General features: G+C 35.6%; 1 protein-coding gene across 3 annotated transcripts in view; it reads left to right on the forward strand.

The window, feature by feature from the left end:
- The window catches only part of ADGRB3 (adhesion G protein-coupled receptor B3), a 756,499-nt gene that overhangs the window by 337,547 nt on the left and 406,231 nt on the right, over window positions 1-12,721 (forward strand). For all 3 annotated transcript variants that reach the window (XM_017507539.2, XM_017507537.2, XM_017507538.2), the window contains one exon: window positions 11,914-12,108. In XM_017507539.2, coding sequence (XP_017363028.1) covers window positions 11,914-12,108 — 195 coding nt within the window. The remainder of the gene's footprint in view (window positions 1-11,913; window positions 12,109-12,721) is intronic.

Below are 12,721 nucleotides of genomic sequence, written 5' to 3' on the forward strand. Positions count from 1 at the left end.
AGAGACGGGGTTTCACCATGTTGACCAGGATGGTCTCGATCTCTTGACCTCGTGATCCACCCGCCTCGGCCTCCCAAAGTGCTGGGATTACAGGCTTGAGCCACCGCGCCCGGCCTTGGGCAACCAAATTATGTTGATTTATCTTTCTACCCCAGAGGTTCTCTGCCTGGGCCATGTTTGACCCTCAATTCTTACCCAGAATTAACAAATTTTCCGGAAGAAAAATAGATAAAATGCTTGGCTTGCCTCAGAAAGGATCCCATTTTTGTAATTTATATGCGTTTTTCTAGTTGTAATGACAAAATTAATGATCTTATATAAGTGAGATATTATCCCACACCAGTAAATTTAACTTGTATTATAAAAAAGAAAATAATCTTAAGGCACATATGATTGTGTTCCCTTGGGAATTTTGAGGAAGCCTACTATATATATGTGTGTGTGTGTGTGTGTGTATATATATATATATATATATATATATATATATATGAAATATCTCTAATAGACATACTATTTTTTTCTATTTGTAACTTCATAATTTATTACTGACTGTATCAATAAAAGCCAAGGTAATTTTTAAGCTTCTCCAAAAGTATGCATTTAGTGTGACTTGACGGATAAATATTAGTCAGTTTTAGACATTGAAACTTGTTGAAGTGAAACTTATTGATAGGATAATTTAGTTGAATATAATTGTATAGAGAAATATATTCAGACTAATGCCAAAGGAAAAAAGAAAAGCTACAAAAGAAAGTATACTCGGTTATTCAATCATTTATCTGTCCATTCATCTACCCATTAATTCATTATACATATAATCATTGACCTTTATGTGCCAAGTAGAGTTCAAGGACCTGGGGAAGCAACTTGAATATAATACACAATAAATTCAATATAAATAGACAGGAGACGATACAAAAATAATTACAATTTTTTTATGTTAAAAGAAATTAACAAGGTTCCAACATACAGAATAATATTTGGGAACTACTTCAGATTTAAAAAATAACAGTGAAGTCTCTAAGAAGAAATAAGATGTAAAACGGTGACCTGAAAGATAAGATGGATGTCATGAAATGGACACGTAAAGGGTGGAGAGAATTATTATGTTGGGAAATGACAGCACATTCCATGTAGTGAAAATAAAATGGAAATACCTTGAGGTCTTTAAGAAGGTGAAAAGCTCTACTGGCCAGAGGGAGTAAGCAAGAAGAGAGTGTCATGAGATGAGGCTGGAGAGCTGAGTAGGAAAAAAAGAAAAAATTGTGCTGTGCTTTAAGGCCTTTGCTAGGAGTTTGGATTTAATACTAAGTACAATAGGAATGCATTGAGAAGAGGAATGGGGTGATTAAATCGAATTAAAGAGGGTCATATGAGGTTTCTGTGGAGGATAGACCATAGGGTGGGAGGAGTGGAAGCTGTGAAGCCTGCTGCTGTAATCCAGACAAGAGAAGATGGTATCCTTTATTAAGGTTGGTAATCACATTTGGCTGGTTGTAATGTCATTTTTCTGAGGCAGGGAAGGCAAGACCATGAGGAATAATTTGGGACAGATGAGGTTGGGGGTTATCAAAGGTTGCTTCTACTAAATCTGCAGAATATAATTGAATATGGGAATCGGAAGCCCAGATTCTAATTTCTGGACAGGAAATAATTTTGAAGGTCATCAACACAAAGAACAGGAGATTAGGAAGCAAAAAAAAAACAAAAAAAAAAAAAAAAATGTGTATTCTTCTGTTGTGGTGTGGAATATATATGCCAAATAGATTAAGTTACCTGATGGTATTGTCTAAATCTTATATGTCCTTACTAAGTTTAAGTCTTTTTGTTTTATCAATTATTGGAATTAGAGTGTTGAAATTACTAACTGTAATTGTTACCTTGTCACCTTTTTTGTTTCTTTGTTTGTTTGTTTGTTTACCTTTGTCACCTGTAAGTTTTTTATTTCATATATTTTGCAGCTCTGTTATTATTTAAGATTGCTATGTCTTCTTTAGAAATTAAATTGGTTGGCTGCTTGTTTGTTATTTTCCTCTCTTATTCCTTCCTGTCTCCATTGTTAAGCACAACTATTGGCATAAAAGAGGTTTTCAATACCCATTTTTAGACTGCATTATAGCCTGGGCAATAAAGCAAGACTTCCGTTCTCTCTCCCTCTTTCTCTTCCTCTTTCTTTCTCTCTTTCATTCTTCTTTTTCTTTCCTTCTCTATTTCTTTCTTTTTTTCTTCTTTTTTCTCTAAAAAAAAAAAGAAGTTAAACTTTTTTTGTTCTTTTTTTTCCCCCATTTATTTATTTTATTGCATTTTAGGTTTTAGGGTGCATGTGAAGAACATGCAAAATTGTTACATAGGTACACACGTGGCAGTGTGATTGGCTGCCTTCCTCCCCATCACCTACATCTGGCATTTCTCCCCTTGCTATCTCTCCCCAGCTCCCCACCCCCCACCGTCCCTCCCCCATTTCCCCCCAACTGACCCTAGTGTGTAGTGCTCCCCTCCCTGTGTCCATGTGTTCTCATTGTTCAACANTTGTGTATTCTTCCCTTTCTAAATTTTGATAATGAATGAGAGCAGAAGAATAGGGTAGTAGTTATGAGGATATGCAAGGCTAAAAAAGGGTTTTGTATCATTTTGTTTTAAGTGAGAAATATTATAGCATTTTTATATGTTAAAATAAATCATCCTGTAAAAATTTAGAAGAGAAACATGAAAATTCAAGAAAATCCAAGAAGGCAAAAAGAAATGTTACCCATAGCAAAAGTCAAATAATTGGCTTTGGTAGAAAAAAAGATGCCTTCTCCATTATAACCAGAGGAAAGCAGATGGGAAAGATGAATACAGTGAAAAGAGCTTAGTGGGTTTGTGTGGGAGAGATTATGGGGTTTTCATCTGATGGATTCTTTTTTCTCCATTTAGGATGAGGCAGGATCATTAGCTAAGAGTGAGGATTCAGAAGGAAATGTGTGTCTTTTTCAAGAGAGATGGAAAGGTGTAAAACAGTAATTTCCAGAAAGTTGAAAATAAGCCTATTAAAGAAATATAATAGGATTAGGTCTGCATTGCATACAATCTAAAGTCTGAAATACAGAATTTAGAGTATAGCTATCAGTTTAATTATGATTTTTCTTCAACAAAGTTGAACTACTTTGATGCAGGTGCAGGGAAGGTATTTGTTAAAGCCTTGCTATTCAGAATGTTTTCTGAGAACCAAAGATATTGGCAGCACCTGAGAGCTTGTTAGAAATGCAGCATCTCATACTCTGCCGTACTTTAACAGAATTGGAACTTTGAAAAGTGGTCTTTGTGATTCACTGCACATTAAAGTTTGAGAAGCACTGTGGTAGATTTTATTCAGCATTGATGTTTTGATGAATGAATGCATTGGCATTAGAGAGAGGCAAATAAGTAAAATGACTATTAATTAGTTAGCATCATATCATCACAAGACATATCATATTAGGTGATGTCTGATTTTCCTCTTCTGGGCATATGGGCGGATTGTACTTCCTCACCCCCTTGATGTTATGTACCTGTGTGGCTAGTTCTGGTCAATTAGTTGTGCATGGAGGTGACCATTGCCATGTCAGGCCTGAGAGTGTCATTCATTGCCAGTGTAAGTTCTTTTATACTCCATCATCTCAAGCCCTTGAAGGACTATGATAAACAGCGCCTTCCTGATTATGTGGGTTGCATATGTAGTGTGAGAAATATTCCTTTGTGGCTTTCAGGTACTGAGATTTTGAAGTAGTTAGCATAGCATAGTCTATCCTACTCTGACTGATACATAATCCCTAGAACTGGAAAGTCAAGTAATGGAAACAGAATTGAGACAGCATTAAGAGAAACATCGTGTTACTTAGTGCTCTGCTTCTGACTGGGGAGATTTCTAAAAGCTTGAGCACCAGTCCACGGCCACGATACTGTTTTGAGCTCATACAGCATGCTCTAGTTCCATCTGCTGGCTCAAAATATTTATAAGAGCATCTAGATTTGTTTGATGTTTAGAAAATAAGTCTCGCCTACATATGCCCTTTGCCCAGGATTGTAGTTTTGTCAAATTCTAGCCAAAAACTCTGAAAACTATTCATTGTTTATCTTGGATAGGCAAATTTACTATGCTCTTATTCTTATTTTGGAAATTTCAGGTTTTACAGGAAAATATGCACAGTATATACCTGACTCAGTTTTCTCCATGGCTCAGTTTGTTTCTGTAACAATAATTTGCAATTCTCAAATTCATGCCATCAATCTCTCACATCAGAGATTCCTCAGACAAGAAACTGGGATATCCAAAGCCGCTTTGGCCAAATTCTGTTCAAACCACAATTTTGAGTTCTATGTGATACATATATGATTTGTGCAGGGCAATTGTGGATCAAATCTGCCCTATCATATTGTCTCCAGACAATGATTTTATTTTCGGACCTGATCTTCTCACTTTAGGGCAACTGAGATGAACACAAGCCCTTCATATCAAACATAGGGAAAATTAAGAAATACTCATTTACCCGAACTAAGGGTATGTCTTCTTTTTCATAAGAATAATCTCTATGTTTCCTGGAGATTTCAGGTAGATATGTAAATAATCGAATACTATTGTTCAATGAGTGACTTTGGTCTTAGGAAATGACAGAATTGTGAATTAAATTAAAAGATGTATACTTAGTTTGTTGCTTTATGGAAAAAGCTTCATGTATAATTATCTTTTAATTGAAGCCACTTGGAACTGTGAAAGCCTTTAATATACCTTACAGATGGACTGTAGGAGTTGATGCTGAAAATAATATATAAATATATGATGTTTAAAGTGTGTCATTTGCACAGAACAACTATGATAAACCTTTTTTTAAGAATCATACAATAGAGGCAACTGTGGCTGGCAGTGGGAGGCTTGAAATGAAAAGAATAAGGTTATTTCAGAAACACACCTACTCTTAAACCATGACCTTCACCATATCTCTCTATATAAAGAACAAGGAAGCTTTATCCAGAACTCTGAAGAGCAACTATTTTTAGACTCATTTTTCCCCCTTTCACTATTGATCTTCCCAACAGTAGTAAATATGAATGACACAGAAACTTTTAAGACTTGTCTTTTGGAGTAATGATGCTTAATGTGTTGCAATGTGAGCAAACATAATCACTGATAATTATAATCTTACAAGGAAGAATGAAAATTATAAATCCTTTCTGAATTATTTCCATGATTAATTATAATAATCAAAACATGCTACCCAAGGGAAATGGAGTCCTTAAGGTAACCTTAGGCTTTATTCAATTTCCACTTGAGTAAAACTACCTACAAAATCTTCTGTAGGTATTGGTAAATGGCCTTAGACATGTTTACACATTATATTCCAAAATAACAATTACTACTCAGATAATTGTCAATACCTCAATAGTCCAGTGAGTTGCTTCATGACTTTTGTTTCTATTTCTTCTTCATATGAAAAAGATTGAACTTCTCCTTAACACAAATGTAGTTGATAATGATTTTTAAATATTCTGAATATATTAAACATATGAACACATGTAAATATTGTAGAAAGAAGTATTTTGACAATTTTTAATAAAAGCACTGTATAAAACGTGAGTGAAGCATATAGCAGTAGTTAAGCACATTGACTAAGGATCAGAATGCTTGGGCTCAAATCTCCATAGTCACTACTTAGGCGCTCTGCAATCCTAGAAAATGCGGTTAACCTTACTAAGTCTCCACTCTGTCATCTGTAAATGTGAATCACTATGGCAACTCCAAGGATTGTTTTAAAGCTCAAGTGAGGTTCCCCTTATAAAACATGTAGTCTCATGTTTGCGATATAATCAGAATGGTATTTTTTTTTTTTTTTTGGAGATGGAGTCTGGCTCTGTCGCCCGGTTGGAGTGCAATGACAAAATCCTGGCTCACTGCCACCTCTGCCTCCCGGGTTCAAGTGACTGTCCTGCTTCAGCCTTCCGAGTAGCTAGGATTGCAGGCGCCTGCCACCACACCCAGCTAATTTTAGTATTTTTAGTAGAGACAGTGTTTCACCATGTCGGCCAAAATGGTCTTGATCTCTTGACCTTGTGATCCACCTGCCTCAGCTTCCCAAAGTGTTGGAATTACACGCGTCAGCCACCGTGCCCCAACTGTTACTATTTTCTAAAGGTAGCAAGCATATAACTGTAGATGTCGAACATTTCTGAATTCATTTACCTACTTATATTAATTTGATATGTTTTACAAGGCAATTCTGTCAGGACATGTAAAAGTTCTCCAATTATTACATATTTATTTGTTTTGAATAATCATGAATTACTGTTTTTACCTTGTCAATATTTGTGGATTATAGTTCCAGAAAGTAAAATAAAATCCTCCTGTAGTTTTAGTTCAATTCAGCAAGCCCTTTGAACAGGTACTTTTGTGTGTTACACAGTGTTCTAGAGATTATAGGGGAAACAAAGATGAATAAGAAACTACAGGCCCTTTAGGAGTTTATGGTCTTGTGGAATAGGTAAGATAACAACACAAACGCTATAGTAATATAACATAGAGCAAGAGTACTTCTTTGAGCCTGAAAATAGAGATCATATGATTGCAGTTATCTGAAAAGAATTCATGAAGGAGAAAAGAGATAGAACAATTTAAGGAGAGGATTTGGGGATAGCATTTAAAGTAATATAATAGCATGAGTCGGGGAGCAAAGAGAATCCATGATTATTGCAGGGAGAAGTGGCAAGAAGTTTTAGATGGTTGTTATTAGGGTACCTGTAGTAGCCATAATAAAACAGTAGGGTGAACCAAACTGACTATTATAGATCATAATGACTTCTGCGTAAACTAGCAAGTATATGTTTTCAAATATTGACTTACAGCTTCTCTCAAAAGAAAAGCTGGGAAACCTTAGGTATTGGAAATTAATACAAGGGGATATCAAAGCCAGAACTATAGGAAAAAGCTGTTGGAGTGTTAGATCACACATAGGTGCTAGAAGCTGAGATCCTAAAGCCCTCATAAGGATGCTGAGAACACCTCTGACACAAGCAGTGATGCCCTTCCAGGCCTCTAGCAATGGCTTGGCACTATCCTGCTGCCCTAGCCTCATGGAGTGGAAAAACTCTGTGCACTCTCAGGCCTGCAATGTATCTAAGAAATTTACAATTCATACAGAGTTTCTGGGAGAAGAAGAAAGAAATTGCCTTTCAGAAATGGAAACTCCTGGTCTAAAACATGAACAGATGGAATTAACATGAAAATTTGCATAAAATGATTCAGGACCAATGAACTGCCTGAAGGCTCCACCCCCAGAGAAATGCGCTCAAAAGCATCTCTAACAACTGTTTCACAAACCAGGCACTTGGTACTCCAAAAAGATAAATATATCCCACTGAATATGTTTATAATATTCATAAATATGAAGCAAAACATTATGAGGAAGAATCAGAAAGTGCAATAAATCAGGACACAGCAAAACAAGAAATTTTTCAGATAGAAACATTTTTAAAACTATATTGTTTAAAATCATTAACATATGAAAGAACAGAAATCACAGTTAAAGAATAGGAAAAACTTTAAACAGAACTTCTATAAGTAAAAAATATTATCATTGCAGTTAATGAATAGGATAAATAGCCAATTAGATTCAGTTGAAGAAAGAATTAACATTCTGGAAGTGAAGTATTGAAGACCTATACCTTGATCCATCTCACATCCTTAGGAAAAGGATGGAGATGAGAAACATGACATAGCTAGTATTTAGAGAAATTGGATCTTGAATTTGGGAGAAGAGGAAACAGTCACTGAATGGCCATTCTTAACCTCTATTTTTATATTAACCCATCATATTTTCTCCTTTTTATGGATAAATCAAATGATCCTAGGAGATAGTTAAATAATTTTTTCTATGGCAGCAGAACCACAATTTAAATCTAGGTTTTATGACTGCAACTGCTATTTAAACATGACATACTAGCAAGATTTCCAGAAAGCATACTTTGTAGGTAATTGGAAATTTTAATTTATAACTTAAAAAGTTGTAGGGTTCAAACCAAATTTTGTACTTCTAATATTGATTTTGAAGTGAACCAGGGAGAAGACAGTAGTTGAAAGGAAGTAGAATTGAGAAGTTGATATTTAAATAAGATATATGATATCAGGCCATTTTCTGTTTGAGAGATAGAGAAACATTGAAGAGGGGATTGGATGGGATTCAAAATCTTAGAAATAACTACAGAATTAAACCATAGAGACAACAACAAAGGAGGAGAGGTAGAATGCAAATAAAGGACAGTTTGAAATAGAGAAGAGGTAAGGTGAGCAAACGCATTTAGTCTCAACTTTATAATCCAGAAAGAAAAAAAAGGGAAAACAATCTAGCAGATAAACTTGGACATGTCATTCTAGGAAATAGGTGGTGAAAGGGTAGACATAGGGCAAAAAAGGAGAACTCTTCACAATATACTTGTGTTGTGGAAAGATTGAGAACCAGGAAATTGTCTTTCTACTCAATATGTTCTGGACAGAAACGTATCTTATTCAAACACTCTTTATACCTTGTATAAATGCAATGAATAGTCTCATCAGTGTGTAAAAATATTACAAGGTACTTGTCCCGAGTGCAATGCCAGGAAGGATGCTAATCAGTGCCAATTGTTAGAACTGGTATTGTCATCTGGGCACCTGTTTGCTAAGAGCTGGACTGACAACCACTCATTCTACATAAGCCTTCTAAGCAGCTGTCAGATGGCAATGACGTTAATTTACTACTGACTTGGGCCAGATTTGATGCTGACCCAGACGTGACAGACTGGCTTTCCTATTAGTTGAGCCATCCAGTGTCTTCTGTAACTATTTTTATTGCAAACAGAAAGCATGTCTAAATGTTTTGTTTCTCAAGATTCAAGTCCATGTTGTGATGTTTTTGTTTGAGGGGAAGCATACATTGTATCTGTACAAGTTAAATCCCTCACAGGCACAGGTATGGGTTGCCAAAATAACAGAGAAAGGGCTGATTTGAGGCAGTCAGACATTATTTACCGTGGCAACCATTGCTGCATTCCATTCCTAATGGAGAACAATTTAATCTTCTGCAGCTTTGAGTATCACAGCTGTGATTTGTATTGCCAGCACAAAGCTGAGGACTGAATTTTATGACTTTTTTTAGGTTAGACTCTATTACCTTCATTGCTCTTCAAAACTTTCCTCATACTTCATGCATATCCTGGGGCATGCATGTACCTAATGTTATTGTTGAAGAGCAAAAGGACAAGTGCAGCTAGAGCACCAGACCAGAAGCAGCACTACCTCTTTAAGTCAGGTAGTATGTTTATCTCATGCTGTTTGTTACCAGCGTTTCCCATGGACTATGTTCATGAGTCAGTTACAACATCTTTCAAGTGTGCCTAACTTAATCCTATGACCTAACAATGTATGCAAAGATGGAAGTTGGTTAATCCATTCATTCATTTAACTCATTCATTCCACATATTGAATAAGCTTCTAGATAATGGACATAAAATAATAAACAAAATCTCTGCCTTCAGAAGGCTTATACTAATATTTTAATGACATAGGCAGAAAAATGAATAAACCAAGAAATAGACGGCACAATGGCAGGTAAGGTTGAGCACAGTAAAATGTGATGAGATGACTGAGAATGGCAAGGATTCCATTTTAGGTGGCAAGTCAGGTAAGACCTTACTGAGAAGGTAACATAAAGCATATGAATGCCTGTGGAAAGTCTATTCAAGCCTCCTTCTCCGCCAAAATAAGCAAGTGCAAAGGCCCTGAGATATGCAAGTACCTAATGTTACTGAAGAAGAGCAAAAGGACAAGTGCAGTTAGAGCACAGCAGGTGACAGGGAAGGAAAAGTCTGTAGGAACTAGATCACGTAGTTCACGCAGACCGTGAGAAAGCAAGAAGCTTTCCTGTATGCTCTAGCTTCTGCTCATTATCTTAGGCCTGTGTGGGTTTATTTGTTTTAAGAGAATGACTTTTAAGTAAATTTTTAATATGTAGATCTATTTTTCAAATGTTAGAGGAGATGTGGTAAGCTGAGTCTCCTATGAACTCAGTTATGTAAATTACAAGCTGTAAAATTGAAATACAAATCTAGGCACCCCTGACTCTAAAGCCCATTCCATTGTATTACACCACAAAGGTGTACTTAGGGCATAACAACTGAATTCACTGTAACAAAATTTTTCTATGCTGTTTGCTAAGACTGTGATTAAGGCAGGAAGCCTACCCTCAGTTTAAAGGCAGAAAAATATTTAAGCAAATAATCACCATTCTCTTATGATAAAAGCCATGTCTGTGTAAGAGATAACACATAGAAGGCATTGATTAGCTCTGTTTATTTAGAAGAACAAGAATTAACTATGAGTGGTTTTTAAACAAGAGACCATGGAAGAAAAGAGGGTAGAATATCTGTTGTAAAAATCTGAAGTTATGAAACACATGACCTGAACAGAAAATTGCAAATAATTACCAGTAGTTTAGAAGCAGGACTGGAGTTCAGCCTGGTGGTACAGCCTGGTACAAAGTACAAACCAGCTGGCTTCTACTTTGAGGGTTCATGTCCTTCTTATTGGCCAGTGCTGGGTCTCTTTCATGATTAAATATGTAAATGCCACTCCATTACCAAGCAATTAGCATTGATACTATAGAGATAGGCAAGAGCTAGATTACTGATGCTGTGCCAGTCATTTGGGCTTTAGTCCATGGTTGATGGCAGCCACCAAAGAGAGATGAAAAGAAATGAAAGAAGAAAATAGGGAAAAGTAAATTACCTAAATATGTTATGATTTTTATCATACCCAATGAAAATAAGTCTCTGAAGATTTTATTTTACCAAAATTGTTTTAGACATTTTTACAGATAATGAAAAGTAAAATATCTGGGGTTTCAACACGTTTTGAAATATAATGCTTAGAAAATTTAACCTTTTTGATTAGTTCAGATTGATTGCCATACTTTAAAAGATTTGTTGGCACATTTCTTGATGGGGAAAAAATGATAATTACAATTAATGTACTTTAACCTTTCTATTCACTATTTCTCTTGTGTGTTAATTATTGATTGTTTCATAATTTTTAGTTAATTTTTATAACAAATTTAGCAAGGAGAAGATACAGATTAAACTTTTAGTGAACAAATAAAAGTATAATGGATTCTTGCCATTTCTTTACCCTCCCTTACTTTACTATTCTTTCATACTGTGGGATGTTTTTCCTCCCTTGAACTGTACGGCAAGCAAATATAAGAATTGGCAGGACATTTCTATGGCCATCAAACTAATTTAAGCTTTGCATTTTAACAGTTCATTCTGTTGCTGAAGCAGAGAGTTTTTAATTGTTGTTTTTGCTGATTTTTTAAAAATAAAGGTAAAGTAATCTAGTTTTCAATCATGTCATAGTAAACCTCCAAAGTTTAAAGGTATTTTCTTAAGATTGTGCTGTTAATAATTTATTTGCTGCTCTATAAAGATGTGTTCATTTTAAGAGGTAAGGCAAAAGTTAAAGCTCAGCTTGTTAGTAAACATGGCTATTTTTGAAGTGTTTATAATCTCCCATATCTGATCACACTTTACTAAACAATGTCTCATGTTTACCACATACTAAAGTATTTTTGATTTTTACTGCAGTTAAGAACCTAAATTAATACACATTTTTCCAAATGTGTTGAATTGTGTGTTCTAACTAGAAATGGCAAGTTTGTTAAGCCTGCCGAAATATATATACTCATTAATACTCGCATGCTGGATGTTTATCCATCTGAGAATGGGATACACACAATTCACAGTTTTCAAATCCTCCCAGGCATTGCAAGGCTATTTTGACTTAGCAATTTTAAATAAAATTGTTTGATAAAGATATACAGAGAAATAGTAATGAAGATTCTGATGTTTGCTTTGTTCTTTTGACCATCACAGATTAAAGAGCACCTTGCTAAGGGGCAGCGAATGCTGGCAGGTGATGGAATGTCCCAGGTGACCAAGACACTGTTGGATTTAACTCAGAGAAAAAATTTCTATGCAGGCGATCTTCTGATGTCTGTGGAGATCCTGAGAAACGTGACAGACACATTTAAAAGGGCAAGTTACATCCCTGCATCTGATGGTGTCCAGGTAAGGTAGACAAGTTCATGAAGGAAAAGGCTAGTGGAGAGACCATCAATTTTTGGTCCCAAGAAGCCAGTGCAGCTGTCTTGGAGGTGGCCTAGGCTGGAGGAAGAGAAAGCTCATCCAGGTTGTGCTTAGTGTGAGCTCTGGAAATGACCTCAGTTCCCTTAGTCATTCTTCACCTCAGTGTCCTCTCCCATAAAATGCATATATTACACCTCAAGGAGATACTGAATGAGAACATCCGTGAAGTGCTTTGAGCCCCCAAATAAAAGGCACTATAGCAAATTCAAGGTGGTATCATGGATATTTTATTCCCACATTTAATATACCATCTTGCCATAGAAGACTATTAAAAGTGCATTAAGCATAATGAAAGCACATTAACTATAACATGTAAAAAAGACATAGTTAAAAGTTTGTTTAGAGTTTTGCTATTAGTAGGGGGAAAAACATACTTAATTTTATTGAACCATTCCCTGAAAATATAAGGCAAATAGAGAATTGCTCTGGCTAAGAAAATCGGAAATTTAATAACTTCTCACAGCATATTTTTCTTGTCTTCGAAGACTTTTAGAGCAAGGTCATTTATTTCCATAATAACGTTTAAGTACTCACC

The sequence above is a fragment of the Cebus imitator genome, unplaced genomic scaffold, assembly GCF_001604975.1.
Source record: "Cebus imitator isolate Cc_AM_T3 unplaced genomic scaffold, Cebus_imitator-1.0 Scaffold377, whole genome shotgun sequence".
Classification (NCBI taxonomy): domain Eukaryota; kingdom Metazoa; phylum Chordata; class Mammalia; order Primates; family Cebidae; genus Cebus; species Cebus imitator.